This window comes from Acomys minous (assembly GCF_964271855.1).
Source record: "Acomys minous genome assembly, chromosome: 9".
Taxonomy (NCBI): Eukaryota; Metazoa; Chordata; class Mammalia; order Rodentia; family Muridae; genus Acomys; species Acomys minous.
In genome coordinates this window covers 27,579,922-27,595,838 of record NC_140490.1, presented here as the reverse complement: position 1 = coordinate 27,595,838, position 15,917 = coordinate 27,579,922, and the positions used below count along the sequence as shown (strand labels likewise).

The 15,917-nt window shown below is 39.3% G+C and overlaps 1 protein-coding gene across 2 annotated transcripts in view; it reads left to right on the top strand.

The window, feature by feature from the left end:
* Nucleotides 1–15,917, top strand: part of NGLY1 (N-glycanase 1) — a 54,314-nt gene that overhangs the window by 12,992 nt on the left and 25,405 nt on the right. For both annotated transcript variants that reach the window (XM_084795054.1, XM_084795053.1), the window contains exons 3-4: nt 4,187–4,396; nt 12,114–12,279. In XM_084795054.1, coding sequence (XP_084651180.1) covers nt 4,187–4,396; nt 12,114–12,279 — 376 coding nt within the window. The remainder of the gene's footprint in view (nt 1–4,186; nt 4,397–12,113; nt 12,280–15,917) is intronic.

Below are 15,917 nucleotides of genomic sequence, written 5' to 3'. Positions count from 1 at the left end.
TGGAAAAATTGTTTTGATAACCAAGGTTGTTGAATCTTAGGATCCGTAATTTCTTAAAATGTTCTTTCCTTGGATCTACTACCTTTAGCTTTTATGAAAATGTGGTGCTATGGATTTTTAATGTGAACATGTTGGCCATAGTTACCATTTTTAGGATTGGTCAGAGGAGAAGGTAAGGAATGAGGCACACTCTGACTGACATATAGATCTAGATACCCAGGTGCTGTTTCCCATACTTACAGTAATGCCCGTTCCATTTTGGCAACAGAGTTCAGTTTCAATTCTGTTCCCTCTACAAACTCCTTCCTGCCTTTTTGGTGCTGTTCCACTAATATCAAGTCACCAGATGGTAGATACAGGTCAGGGGAGTCTGAGGAGGTATGTGGGGAGTCAGCAGGGACCACAGCGGATGCCTCCTGTCAAATGGGGACCATCACTGCTTCTGACTGCCTAGAGACTCTGAACTCTTTGAATTCTTTTAACTCTTTGGATGCTGGCCAGCAACAAGGAAAAAAGAAAAGGAGCAAAAGAATCATACACACACACACACACACACACACACACACACACACACAAACACACACACAAACACACCACTGGACAAAGCAAAACAAGCTCCAATGAGCAAGTTCCAACAAACTTCAACAACTACATACATACATACATACATACATACATACATACAAACATATACACATTTGCACATTGGGTGATGGAGCAAAACCTCCATGGGCAGGCTCCCACCCTTTCTGTATATGCATGTAGACATCTGGTGTATGGAGCAGGCTCCAGCAGCTCTACACACACTCGTATATACTTAGTGGATGGAACAAACTACAAAGCATGAGCTCAAGCAGCTTTATTTACCTCTCACAGCTTATATAACCCAGCAAAACCTTTCAAGCAGTACAAAAATTAGAATGTGTTTTTCTTTAAGTGAACAATTACAATGAGTATAAGTAGAAAAAAACATGTTCCCCAATACCTTCACATGATCAAATGTTTTATGTGTTATAGGTGAGAAACAAATGTGAATAACAAAGTATTTTTAAGAGTCCACATATATTTGTAACTAAGCAACTTGTTATACATTAATAAAGTGTGTATAAGCAAGCAAGGTAATTTTTTTCAATCAGTTTCTTTTTACCTATAGGCTGAATGTGTGGTTACAAAGAATCAATTACCTTAAAAGTAATCTTATAAAAATCTTAAAATAATCACAGATCTAAGCTTTTATATAAAAATCAATCAGCCATTTTTACTTTAAATCCTCAAGGTGCGCTACTCATTAACAATTTTTATTAAGTCATATCAGAAAGCTAAGGGCAAAATGTCTATAAGACATTAATCATCGCCAGCCCAGTTTCATAGTCATGTCAGCCAGTGCTAATTGGGGTATTAGTCTTGCTCGCCAATCTCAAAAAGTCCCTAGGTCAACTATTAAGAGTGTACTTTTCTGAACTTCAAATTGTTCAAGAGTTTGTACATCAGACCCACCGACAATAACATCTTAACCTAACTTTCTAAAACTATTGAAATCAAATCAGAAATTCTTTAAAACATTAGTTCACCTAAACAATATTATTTTATGGACATTTATCTTCATGTTGATCTGTAGGAAAGTTGCCCAAATGAGGGGGCTATCACCCAGGAAACAATCACGCCAGACTGTAGGCATTGAGGGTCTTCCCACGCCCAATCACCCCATGCCAGATACATGAGGAACACAGCAATGACAAACACGAGAAGGCACAGCAGCAGCAGGAAACAATCCAGAGACAGAGACAAAGCCCTTGGGACCATCCCCTCCAAGGCACACCCATTGCAGCCGTGCTTAATGGTGGGCTGTCTCTGGGAGGCTCACCTGCACACACTGCAGCTTCTGTGTGACGCCCACCATTTCCCCCTTTTAAATTACTTAATTGAATCACGTGGATTGTGTGTGTGTGTGTGTGTGTGTGTGTGGCAGAACATAGAGATGTTTGAAGATGTCTGGAAACAGAAACAGAAGCAAAGTAATTAATCCCATAATAATTCTTAAGTTTATAAGGAACTCCATAAGGAATGACTTTTAATAAAATTCCTAACTGAATTAGAAAAATAACTGGCCATTTCTTTTGCTGAGGAGACTGCAGCCTAGAATGACTGATAGCACTAACATATACTTAAAATATTAATTATATTATATAATTATATAATATATTTATATAGCAGAGGTCCTGAGATTTGTTCTCATCACGCACATGCAGTGAGTCAAAAGGCCTGTAACTCCAGCCCCGGGAGATCCAATGCCCTCTCAGGGCACATTCACATGCACATATGTGCAGGTACCCAAACACAGACACATAATAGGTAAACTTCTTTAAAAAGTACATCTTTAAAGCTGGGCATGGTGGCATGGTAGCACACGCCTTTAATCCCAGCAGAGGCAGGCGGATCACTGTGAGTTCAAGAGTTCCAGGACAGCCAGAGCTATTACATAGAGAAATCGTGTCTGGGGCTGGGGGAAAGTGCATCTTTAAGAAAATCTATAATACTAGGCATGGTGGTATATTCTTTCAGTCAGGAGGCAGAGGCAGGCAAATCTCTCTGAATTTGAGGCCCACCCAGTCTCTACAATGAGTTGTAGACCAGCCAGAGCTACAAAGTGAGACTGAATTTAAAAAGAGAAAGAAAGAAATTTTACTATAGTTTGGGGCTAAAGGTATCACTTGATGGTAGAGGCTTTGCCTTCATTGATCCTCAATAACTGGGATTCTAGGCTTTAGCCTCCTGGCTCAGGCCTTTTGTATGGCAGTATTTCTACTCTCATTACTTTGTATGGCATTTAATAGAAAATAATAGCGTTTTATTTTATTGCAGAGACTGTAGGAATATATATATTGCCACTCTAATGAGCTATTCTATTCTATCCTAATGTATGTACCACAAAAAATTACATCCATATTTTCAAATTAACAATCAATGTATATTTTTGACTGTTCTGGGAAAATAGTGGACCCAAAAAGCACTTCTGATCATGTAACTGTTTTCTAAAAAGTTGCATTTAAAAATTGTCATATAACTTTTATCAAAAAAATGTTTTAGCTAAAATTGTACATGTCTATTATTATTGTTGTTGTTTATAATTTATTAAACCAGGTCAAGGTAACTGATACACATATCACCTCAGGCATGCATCATTTCTTTTGCAAACATTGAAAATGCTATTATTTTAAGATAGTCAATTAATTGTTGTAAACCACATTTATCTTATTTTATTGCAGAGAATATAGGAATATATATATTTTGCCACTCTCTTGATCTATTCTAAAGTGTTATAATTTTCTTTTTTTTTAATTTTTCATTAATTTATTTTTGTTACATCTCAATGGTTATCCCATCCCTTGTATCCTCCCATTCTTCCCTGCCTCCCATTTCCCCCTTATTCGCCTCCCCTATGACTGTGACTGAGGGGGATTTCCTCCCACTGTATATGCTCATAGGGTATCAAGTCTCTTCTTGGTATGTTATAATTTTCTAAGGCTAGGAATGTAGTCCAGTTGGTAGAGTACTGCTTGCCAAGTATGCATGAAGCCACAGGTTCAAGCCCCGTCACTACATAGACTAGAATTGGTAGCACATGTCTATAATCTGAGCAACTTAGAAAGTGGAGGGAGGGGGCCAAGAAGTTTAAGGTCATCTTCAGCTAGAGAACAAATTCAAGACTAGCCTGGGATATTGGATACCGCTTCTCAAAAAACAAAAAATAAATAAATAAAGGTCCTTGGACTACATTAGATATGCCAAGCTATATATACTAGCAAGGAAACAATATTTTCTTAATTTCATTTAAAAACTAGTATATTTGTTGTGATATGGTACATTCAGGACTGGAGAGATGGTCTCATTGTTAAGAGTGCTGCTGCTCTTCACCAGGACCAGGGTTTGACTCCCATCACCCACATGGCAGCTCAGAAACATCTGCAACACCAGTTCCAGTAGAGCAGGCACCCTCCTCTGGCTTTCCTGGTACCAGGCACACACACAGAGCACGAGACACATATATGTAGGCAAAAATACATATAGAAAATTTTAAAGGATTTTAAAAAGACAATACATTCAGTAGTGTCAGCCACACTGTGTGTAAGAACGACTGTCAGCTTAAATCAGAAGTTAAGATTTTTCTCAATTCTGTAAATTCCAGGGAGAAACGCATCTTATATTTCCTAAAAAGGCTTCAGTGGAACAGCTGCAGAAAATCCGTGACCTGATTGCCATAGAAAGAAGCAGCAGATTGAGTGGATCAAATAAGAAGGTGGAATTTTCTCAGCAACCCCCTGCGGTCAGGCTTCTTCCGGAGGAGCAGTCTGAAGACCCTCCAGGGCAGCCGCCAAGCCTACCTTCTGCTCCGATGGTAGTGTTAAAATCCATTCCTTTCTTCCTGTCAGTGTTGAAGCGGCAAAAAAAAGAGTTATTCCTGAAGTCATTTCTCAAATGTCCTTGGATTTATAACTCTAACATCCTCAAATCTGTTAAGCATTTTGAGACTTGTCAGAGTTATAGCAATGTGGGAGAAATGTCTGCCTCTTCCATTTCTTCCGACACTTTCTTGCTGTGTAGGCCAGGCTTCCACCTGTGGTCCCCCGCTTCAGCCTCTTGAGTGCTGCGGTTATAGTTGTGTACAATCATGCCAGCCATCATACTTATATTTTAAGTGTAGCTTATGGTGTCCCTCTCCTGAGGTAATTAAGTTTTATTTATTATTTACAGTGTACCTGCTTTCTTTGTATTTAAATGACTTATACAGACGAGCATCTGCCTTTAGCCATAGACGAATGGAACGCTGAGCCTGTGTGTACTACACTGATTAGTTGGCTCCCTCTGTTGTCTTTACATTTATAATCTAAATTTTACCTGCTGTCCGTCCTGATGGGGATTTAATTCTCTTGGCCCAACCATTATCAACATCTTAAACCAAGTTGGCTTCTTTAGGTTTAAGATAAATGATAATAATAAACAGACAGACGCTACTTAAAGTCAGTGAAATTTAGTTATTAGCATGAAGAACTGAAGTCAGTTTTTTTGATGTCTTAGCAGACACTGTTGGCAAATTTAAATGACTCCATCTAATAGCTATGTGTGTCTTTTCCTGAGGAGACATAAACAAATGTCTGTATACCTCAGCTGGGCACTAGCAGCTGTCCAAGAAAGTGAGTCCATCCAAGTCCAGCTGGGGGAACTAATGAGTGTATTGGGCTCATTTATAGGCTTATGAATGATGCCCAATCAGCTGCATCACTGAAAAGTTCCACCCCAGCATGGGCCATTATTGTTTTTAAATTATCAGTATTATCTGTAGGCCAGGCTATCAATCAATTATGACATAGACACTTGTTATATTTTAAAATAGCCTTAGTTAACCTGGGGACAGGGCAGACATTAATCTTCTAAACTTCTTCCCATGGTGGAGCAGGTATGTGATACCTGCCCCAATCCTATGCCGTCTGTTTCTAATACTTTCTATCAAGCTACCTCGCATTCATAATCCCAAATAGTTGCTAATGTTCTTCATCTGGGCCAGATTCTCCATCCATGCTGGCTATGTTTCTCCTCCATCTAACCCATGGCGGCCTTCCTCTCTTCTCCTCTCAGGCCCTGTCCTCTGGTCTGTCTTCTTCCTCTTCTCCCCAGGATTCCTCTCTCTCTCTCTCCAAGACCCACCTATCTCGTTTGCCCTGCCTAGGTAGGATGACTTTATTAATCAAAAGGTGGGTCACAGAGACAGCAAGCAGTAATTAGCATCTAAATACATCAGACCATTCCCCAACAGGCCATGGTGAGCTCCTCCCAGAAGTTGCATAGAAGGAATCTGCTCTTCAATTCGATTTCTAATACTTATTTACTCTGGTCATTCCTGCCAGCACATGCAGCTCACTTAGAGCATAATAGGGAAAGAGAAGGTATAATCTCAGGTAATGGTCAGATTAGTTACAGACCATTATAAAGGCAAATTTATAGAAAGGGGTTTATGTAGAGCTTCTGGTCAAGGAGCATTAGGGTCCATGGTGACAGTGGGCAACATTGCAACAGGTAGGAGGCATAGAGGCTGTGACAGGTCACATCTTAAGCTAAAACAGGAAGCAAAGAGAGCACTAACTGAGAATGGCATGTAGGTTTTGAAACCTTGGAGCTTGCTCTCAGTGACACACTTCCTTCAGCAAGGCCGAATCTCCTAAATCTCCAAATAGTGCCAACAACTGGGACCAAGTATTCAAATGCCCGAGATTTATGGGCAACAATACCTCACGCAAACCACCACAGGGCCAGGCAGTGGTGACACACACCTTTAATATCAGAACTTGGGAGTCAGAGGCCGGAGTATCTATGTGAGTTCATGAGCAGCCTAGTCTACTGAGCAAGTTTCAGGACAGCTAGGTCTATGCAGAGAAACACTATCTCAAAACAAAAAAAAAACAAAAAACAAAAAACAAAAAACAAGGAAAACAAAATAAAACAAACCTACCATAGCTTCTAAAGCCCTTTGTACACTATCCTTCTGTGAGGTACTAGCCCAGTCTTGTGAAGGTCTCCTGAGTGCTGGTCATCACAGCTTCTGTGATTTTGAAATAGCGGTGGCCATGTCTTGCCTGGAGGACAGTATTCCCTAACCATAGGAAATAATTTGGTTTGCACAAATTTCTTTTAATAAAGATTATTGAATATTCTCAATTTTCACTGTCAGAAATTTTGTGATATTTCTACAGTAATTTTATGAGTAACAAGTTTAAACTATCTACTTATTTTAATTTTAGTGGAATAACTTGTGACTGTCCTCTGTGATCAATTCTAAAACCCAACCACCACTTCTCAAAATGGCTAATTCTGCACTGTCACTTAACATTTATTATTAACCAGAATTTTCATGCTTAAAAATAGGCTCCACATCTAGAAGTCACAAATATAAAGGGTGGTATTAAGAGTGGAAGCGAGCTGGTGAGCCTCGAGATCCTTGGTTCTTTGCTAGAGGAGTGAGGGTGTTCATCCTGCATCTCTGATTTGACCAAATGATGAGCTTTGTACATATCTCACATCAGAAGCCAAAATAATTGGAAGTATAAATAGGGAAGAAAAAGTCTTTTTGGGCTCAAACAGATTCATATTTTAAACTTCCATTTATACTCCAAATAACTCTTCCTGTGTCAGGCTATTAGCTGCTGCCGTATGCAGCATTGCTACATGGTTACCCAGCTGCCATGATTGCCCTGCAATCAACCGCCTACTATTTTTATTACTTAAGTCCCTTTCTTGGGCCAATGAATATGTAACAAAATAAGGCAAGAAAATAAACTTTATTATTCAAGATCATTTGAATGCCATTCGAACTACAGTGAATGAGGTAATTTCCAGATAGAAAGGGAATAAATTGAAAATAAAAATACTCTAAATGAGTTCTTACCCTCTCAGTAAATGAAAACCTGCACTTAGGAGAAAGACACCACTTTAAGTATCATTTATAAAGAATCCTTTCAAATAAAAAGGGAGAACTTTGCTTTTGTGTCAGTTTTACTCTGTAACAGTTTCTATTTATGTCAGTCGGTGTGTTCTCCATGTTGATTTTCCTCCTGCTTCTATTCTTACAAATAAACCTATGTTTGCTTTCTTCTCAGCTGTTGAAGCTGAGGTCCTGTGGCCTCACAGGCAGTGCCCACCTCAGATCTCTTTTCTCAGGAGAGCTTCTTGGTGGCATTTAAACATCTCTGTAGGCCTTTTGTCTTCCCATGTTGCACTAGCATCACACATTTTAACAGACCACTGTTTAAGAACCTCTGCTGTGAATTGTTTCAAAATGAGCCAGTGTACAACTTTCCCTTGGATCCCAAATGGCCTGGGTTTCTTGCTGCTTCTTCCCGGTCCTCATCATCGTCTCTCCGTTTCTCACACCCTTGTCTTACACATCTTTATCCTTTAATTATGTGTCATCAGTAAGATGTTATTTTTATCTATTGGCTTTATTCATGAATAATGTATATATTTTACAACAGTGCAATGAAGAACTCATTTAATTCTAAAAATCAGTAATAGTATGTTCTTTACTTTCTAACTATGCACATAAATCTACATTTTACATATTACTGATAATTTTGAATTTGGGGTGTAACTTTGTTAGAGCTCATGATTTGCTGTTGTTGTTATGTTAGAAGGCAGATTTTGCTAGTGAATATGTGAAAAGGGGAACGAGACCATGCTAGAATATAGTGCCTTCTCAATTTGCCTTGTCTACATACATGTAGTAGCTTTAATACCCATAATAATTTGTAGTATTTTTTGTTTGTTTGTTTTTCGAGACAAAGTTCTTCTGTGTTGCTTTGGCTGTCCTAGACTTGCTTTGTAGACCAGGCTAGCCTCGAACTCACAGTGATCTGCCTGCCTCTGCCTCACGAGTGCTGGGATTAAAGGTGTGCACCACCACGCCCAGCTCTTTATAATATTTTTAAGCTTAGGGATGAAGTTTAGTGAAACCAGCACTCAGGAGGCAGATGCAGGTAGATCTCTGAGTTCGAGGCCAGCCTGGTCTACAGAACATGTTCTAGTGCAGCCAGGGCTACAAAGAGAAATCCTGTCTTGAAACAACAACAACAAAAACCCTCCATACTTATAAATCCACTTAGCCAGAGCATTTAGAACTATATAACACTGCCACACATCATAGACACAGGAAGGAGCTCTAGTTTTTGCCATATTTTTTTTTCCTTTTTCCTTCTCTGAGTAGTTTCAGCAGTATGAGGGAGCAACTTTAACTCAAATATTAACCAGTGTTGTAAGTTCATTGCTTTACATTTTGGACTAAACATAATGATAGCTCCAGCATTTTCTTTCCCGTGGGCCATTTGATATATTTTATTGGGACCTGCAGTTAGCCAGCTTTGGGTGCCACTTGGACAGCTTGGTCCCTTATAACTTATTGTCCCTATTTATATTATTACAGGCTGTTCTTACTAAGCTCTGGAATCTTTGTTCTGCTACATTTATTCAACATTTGTTTGTTTGTTTGTTTGTTTGTTTGTTTAGAGTGGATCTTCTGTATCCCAGGCTGGCCTTGGGACTCTGTGTAGCCAAGAATAATTAACTCTTGAGCTGCCTGCCTCCACCTTCCAGTGTAGGTCTGCAACACCACACCTGGCTGTAGGGACTTTTCTCCGTTTTTTGTTTTGTTTTGCTTTGTGTTTTTCACTTGATCCTTTATTATACTTTTGTGCAGTTGGTCATTTCTTGAGTCATTTCTTAATGTAAGTGGTTAGCTGCTAATCTAGTGACTCATGAGAGTCTTCCCAATTAACTTTCTCAAGACAGTCCCCCACAGACACGCCACAGACTACCCCAGTATAGAGTCCCTCACTCCCTAGCATCCTAGAGTTCCTAGAATCACTCTTCCCAAGACATTGTAGGTTGTGTGCAGTGATAAATGCTAGATAAGCACTGTGTCTACTGAGCTACCTCTCCAGGCTTCTTGGAACTTAAGAATAAACCATGTCATTTACTGTTACATTCTAGTCAATAGAGGATCAGTAAACATTGATGGAACTAAACATCATTGGATCCCTGGGTACTCATAGGCTACTTGATCTTCCAGGCCAGTGGCCTTGTTTGTTTCAGTCTTAATTATTTTTCTGGTGTCTAATTCATTCACAGGACTGATATTTATTGACTCACTCTGGTGGATCTATGAATATGTGATTCATTCTTTTTTCTTCTCTTCCTTTCTTCCTTCATTTTCCTTTCTTTGTTTTATCTTCCTCTTCTTTCGCGTCTCTCTCTCTCTCTCTCTCTCTCTCTCTCTCTCTCTCTCTCTCTCTCTCTCTGTGTGTGTGTGTGTGTGTGTGTGTGTGTGTGTGTGTGTGTGTGTGTGTGATGCTGAGGATTTTACCTAGGCCTCATGCATGCTAAGCAAGTGCTATATCACTGAACTTTATGTCCTCATCTCTTTTTACCTTTTAAAACTGGTGAGGCAGGGTCTCACTCAGTTGTCTAGCCTGGCCTTGACCCTAACAACCTTCTTACCTGATCCTCTGCAGTAGCTGGAATGCAGGCCTGTGCCACTGAGCTTAGCTACTGATTCTTTCTTGTGCACATATCCCAGTGCTTAATACAATGCCTGGCATACTATATCTGGTAATAATTTGTTAGTCCAGTCACATTTACTGTGATTGCTCTTGGAGTTTTTGTCCTTTTCCCCCTTCTTTTATGTTTGAGGTAGGGTCTTGTTGAGAAGCACCTGCCTCCTGATTAATGGTTTCTGTGCTGTGATATTTTATAAAGTATATTAACTTTACCCTTCTATATGACTAGTTTGGTTGGATATAAGTTCCATGTGCCCAATTTGTAATCAAACTTTCAAAACATATGCTTGATGTGTTTACAATAAGATGTTTGGTACCAGACTCCCTACTCCCCAACCCATACACATTTAATTTTTCTTACACCTTAAAGGCCTTTAGGATTTTGCTTTTTACCAACTGATAAATGGTGTTATAGCCTAGTTAGTTTTCTTTTTCATTCATCCTGGCTCTTCAGCTGTGTGAAATTGGCTTGTTATTTCTTTGAGATGTTTCTCTTTTCCTTTGTTGGTATTCTTTTCTAGAATTCCTCCTAGATTTGGAAACTTTGTTTTATCTTGAGTGTCTGTTCTTTTTATACCCTACTCTTAGAAACTGTCTTAGTCTTCTGATTGATCTTTCTTTGACACATTTGTTCTATTGTTTGATCTACCAGTGCCGCCTTTATTTCAGTGTTTAAATTTTTATTCCTAAGATCTGTACTAGAGTTTTTGAATACAGATGGTTCCCACCTTAAAGTGTTCAACTTACAAGTTTGATTTGAGTTTTCTTTTAACAGTAGTATGAACGAAATTCAGTGTACATCCAGTAGAAACCATCCCTGGAATTAAAGTGTGTTGAGTGTTTTCCTGGACTGGAGATGTATAGCAGACACTCTAGCAATGATTGACAGGGGCAGCCTCAGCATCCTGAAGTCCACAGTGTACCATGTCACCAAACTGTGTTGCAATATGGAGACTAAATGCTTTTTCACTCAAGATAGTGCCAACTTGTGATAGGTTTTCCAGGATATAACCCCATTGGAGGAATGCCTGTATGATGTGTGCTGTAGTCTTGGAAACATACTTCTTTTCAGTCTCAGCTGTGTGTTACTCTATGGTTTGCTTTTCTAATAATAATTCTAACACAGTTTTTCCTTGTGGCCCATACCAGTTTTGTAGACCCTTTTATACCTGGCAGAGCCTATGAGCCTGCCATCTGCATTTACTTACAGCATCTGTAGTGAGGGCAAGACATGCTGCTTTAGGGGTATACCAGAAGCCCCTCGAATGGACTTGCTGAATAACCTTTCATTTGGGACTCTAAACATGCAGTGTCACTGCCAAGAAGCAGGAAGGCTTCTTTGGTGATGACAAGGAGGAAGAAGCACTGTTCATTTTGCAGACCCTACCCATCGGTTTTCTTTCTTGCTGCACAGTCCTTTGGCTCCTCAGACCTTACCATTATTTTGGAAACTTTCACTTTCTGTCACCACTTTGGCAGGTGGGCATACTGCTTTGCTTTTCTCCTTTAAGTACATGCACATGTCTTTCCTCTTTTACGTATGTACTAGCCATTCTTGATCTCATAAAACCATGTCTCCTTTGTAATGCTGTATGTTACAAGGGTTTATAGGTGAAAGATGCACTGCTCAGAGCACTGCCTTTTTTAAAATTAGAATATGAGGTTTATTAGATGAGCATAGGAAAAGAATGAAAGGGGGAGGGGTACCCCAGAGAAAGAGTAGGGGGAGAGAGGTGAGAGAGAGGAAGAGGAAGAGGTAGAGAACCAGAGCACTGTCTTGATCAGAGCATATGATTAGGAATTCAACCGCAGATGTGTGTCCTCAGTAGGGTACACAGTGGAAAATAGACACGCACTGGCGTAGCTGTCTCTTAATACTACTATTGTAAAGGTATCCATATAATCATTTTTGTTGAATCCATATTGTATCTATGAAGTCATAGAGCCACAACATTTTTATTCTATTATTTTTGTAGCCTTGTAAAAAGCTAACTTTAGTGTTTTTCTTCCTAGGTTGTTGGTGATTCAACCATCTTAAAAGTTCTTCAGTCCAACATTCAGCATGTGCAGCTCTATGAAAATCCTGTCCTCCAGGAGAAAGCATTGACTTATATCCCAGTCAGTGAACTAAAAAGAAAATCTCAAGAAAAGTTATTCAGAGCTAGAAAGTTAGATAAAGGTAGTGGCTTCCGTAATGATTTGTTGCTAATTGTATATCATTGCTAAATAGTAGTATCTAAATAGTATCTATGTGCATACACTGTAAACAGAGAACCTATACATACATGGATTTTAAAGAAGTATAACAATTATGGATACATGTTTGCTTTTTAAAAAATATCTTGTCACAGTAACGTAGAAAATTTCCTATCTTCCCTTTTAAGCATATAGTTCCTTCCTGTTGAGTACTCATCACCATCTTTTTGTCATATAAAATGCAAAGTCCTCCCATTAAATGGTTATGTTCTGCCCTTCCCTATCCCCGGCTACTGGCAATCACTCTTCTACTCTCTGCCTCTGGTCTTGACTGCTCTATTGCATATGTGTGTTTTGTGATTGGCTTATTTTTGGTTTAGTGGAAGTTACCCAGGAGTTATTCATGTTAAAACACACTGCAGAATTGTTGTGAGACAGATGGATAATCCCTGGTAGACACCTGTTGCTTTTATGTTTAGCTATTGTGCTGCTGTGAACATGGATGAACAGATATCTCTTTGAGACCTGGTTTTAGTTGTTTGCTATTTTAACTTGAAACTGCTAATATGTTCATTCTAATTTTATTTTATATTTTTGAGTAATTGCCAAACTTTTCCATAGTGGCTATTTCTTCTTCTTCTTTTTTCTTCCCTTCAGCAGTGCACAGGATTTCAGTTTGTTCTCATCTTCATCAACAGCTTTCTTTTTTATATGCATAATAACCATGTTAATAGAGGTATGATAGCATCTGATTTTAGTTTTGACTTGCCTTTCCAATGATGTTGAACATTTTTAATGGGCATTTGTCTATCTTTCTTGAAAAACTGTCTGTTAGCTGGGCGTGGTGGTGCACGCCTTTAGTCTCAGCACTTGGAGGCAGAGGCAGGTAGATTGCTGTGAGTTCAAGGCCACCCTGGTCTACAGAGTGAGTCCAGGATAGCCAGGGCTACACAGTGAAACCCTGTCTCAAAAAAAAAAAAAAAAAAGAAAGAAAGAAAGAAAGAAAGAAAGAAAGGGAAGAAAGAAAATGTCTATTTAACGTTTCTCTTAAGAGTATTTTTAACCTGAATGTGCATTTTCATTTTAATATTGGTATATGTATGTTTGTCATAAAGGAATATATAGCAAGAATTAATGGTATTTTCTAGATTGTCTTTTTACTATGCTACAGACTGACTCCAGTGTCTTGCATATGTTAGGCAAGTGGTGTTTAGTGTTTAAAGTAGGATCTTAGTGTGTAACTTGGGGCTGGCCCTGACTTTATGATTTTACTACCTCCGCCTCTCAAGTCCTGGGATTGTGGGCATGCCCCACCATGTCTGGTTTTAGTGAGTCTAACAGAATTAATCCCTAAAGTTAGGCACAGGTTTAATTTTGCTATTAGATATTATTTATTGGTACAGTCCTTGCTCCTTCCATAAGGTAGGATTCTTCAAAATTTGTTCTATGGAAAAATAGTTTAATTTGTGTGGAGTTTATAGAAAATTTATACTCACTTATATCTGCATATTAGCCCAAGGGGCATGTCCCACGAAAGCCTTCACTTACCAGGAAACTGAGACAGAGGAGAGGACATTCTAGTGGGACTCTAGATGAGAGAATCATGGGAGAAAGGCAAAGTAGAAGGACCCAGAGGGTCCTAGAAGCCTACAAGTAGAACATTATGATAGGCAGATTTGGGCCCAGGGGTCCCGCTCAAACTAAGGCACCAGCCAAGGACAATACAGGTGGTAAACCTTAAGCCCCTACCCAGATCTAGCCAATGGACAGAACACTCCCCACAGTAGAGTGGAGAGTGGGATATGGCTTTCTCACATACTCTGGTGCCTCACCTTTGACCATGTCCCCTGGTCGGGGAGACCTGGTGGCAATCAGAGGATGGACAGCAAGTTACCAAGAAGAGACTTGATACCCTATGATCATATAGAGGGGGAGGTAATCCCCCTCAGGAACAGTCATAGGGGAGGGGAATAAGGGGAAATTGGGAGGGAGGGAAGAATGGGAGGATACAAGGGATGGGATAACCATTGAGATGTAACAAGAATAAATTAATAAAGGAGGAAAAAAAAGAAAATTTATCATATCACACATATTTAGTTCCTTGATAGTTTTCATTTACATATCGGGGACATCTTTTTAGGTCTCTGTAAAACTATATTTTCAGTCTCTACAGTTCAGTTTGAATGGGCACTGGGACTGCCGTCTGCTTTTCTTTGTGCTGGATGCCACCCACTGAAGTGCTCATGAGACTTGCCTCCTAGTCCTTGAACAAATTCTCTCTTGCCAAGGGCATGTGACACTCTTTCACAGAAGGACAGAATTTTGTTGTTGATGTTATTTTAATGGGGGGCGGGCGGGGTGATCAGTATTATCACTGATTTTGTAAAGAGGTTTTATGTGTTCTAAATTGATTCTTTGCTAGACACATTTAAAAAATTTCACAAATTTATTTTTCTATTATGTATGCAGTATTCTGACTGCATGTGTATGTCTGCATGCCAGAAGAGGGCACCAGATCTCATTATAGATGGTTGTGAGCCACCTTGTAGTTGCTGGGAATTGAACTCAGGACCTCTGGAAGAGCAGGCAGCACTCTTAACCTCTGAGCCATCTCTCCAGCCTGGCACATTAGAATTTTATTACCCCCAATCTCAGTGTTCTTCATTAGTTCATTTGGTGTATCTTCTGAAATTCAGAAGTTTTAAATAATATAATTTTCCATTGCTGGCTTTATATTATTGGTTATATCTTGCTTTTAAGAAAGCCTTTCCAAGCTTGCCACGCAAGTATGATTTCCTGAGTTTGATTCCCGAGAATTCACTCCAGAGATTGATGTAGTAGTGTGTGTCTGTACTCTGCACTCCTACAGGAAGATGGGAGATGGAGAAGGGAATCCCAGAAGCTCGAGGGCCAGTTGTACACAGCGACAGAAAAGAGATGCTGACTGAAACACCTGAGCTTGTCTTCTGTGCACCATGACACATGCCTACATACATGTATACCACACACACACCAGCCCACGCCCACAGGCCTTCTTTGGTCTTGTAACTCTTTTGTAGTACTCTAGAGGAAGGCAGACTTCTTTAATAAATGAATTAACAGTATCAGATATCTAGGTCACTACCTGTCTCAATTTAATGGGCAGTCCATTCTCTTAGGATATTCTTGACATGACCGTTTTGTCTTGGTGTTTTTATTTATGTGTTTGTTCTTGGTTTTGAGGCACTGTTTTACTGTATATCTAGGCTAGCCTGGAGTGCTGCTTGCCTCAACCTCCTGAGGCCTGCACCATCACATGCAGTGCCACCTTTATTAAATACTGTTTATTTACTTTTAAACTATCTTTTGACTGATATAGAGGGCCTGTCTCAAAAGAATAAAGAGGTTTGTCTTTCAGTACTCTTTCTTGTTTCATTGATATATTTTACGGTAATGTGACATTTAATTATTGAAAACTGATAAGCAAATTTACCTTAAAAAAAAAAACCTTTACACCTGCACTAAAGAAAAAACAGGCTATTTGTTAAACATGCACATCATCACCAATTAGAGTGGTCTTTGGGTAAATGACAATCAACCTGATGCTGTGTAGATAATATACACAGTGCTAATTATGTTGTC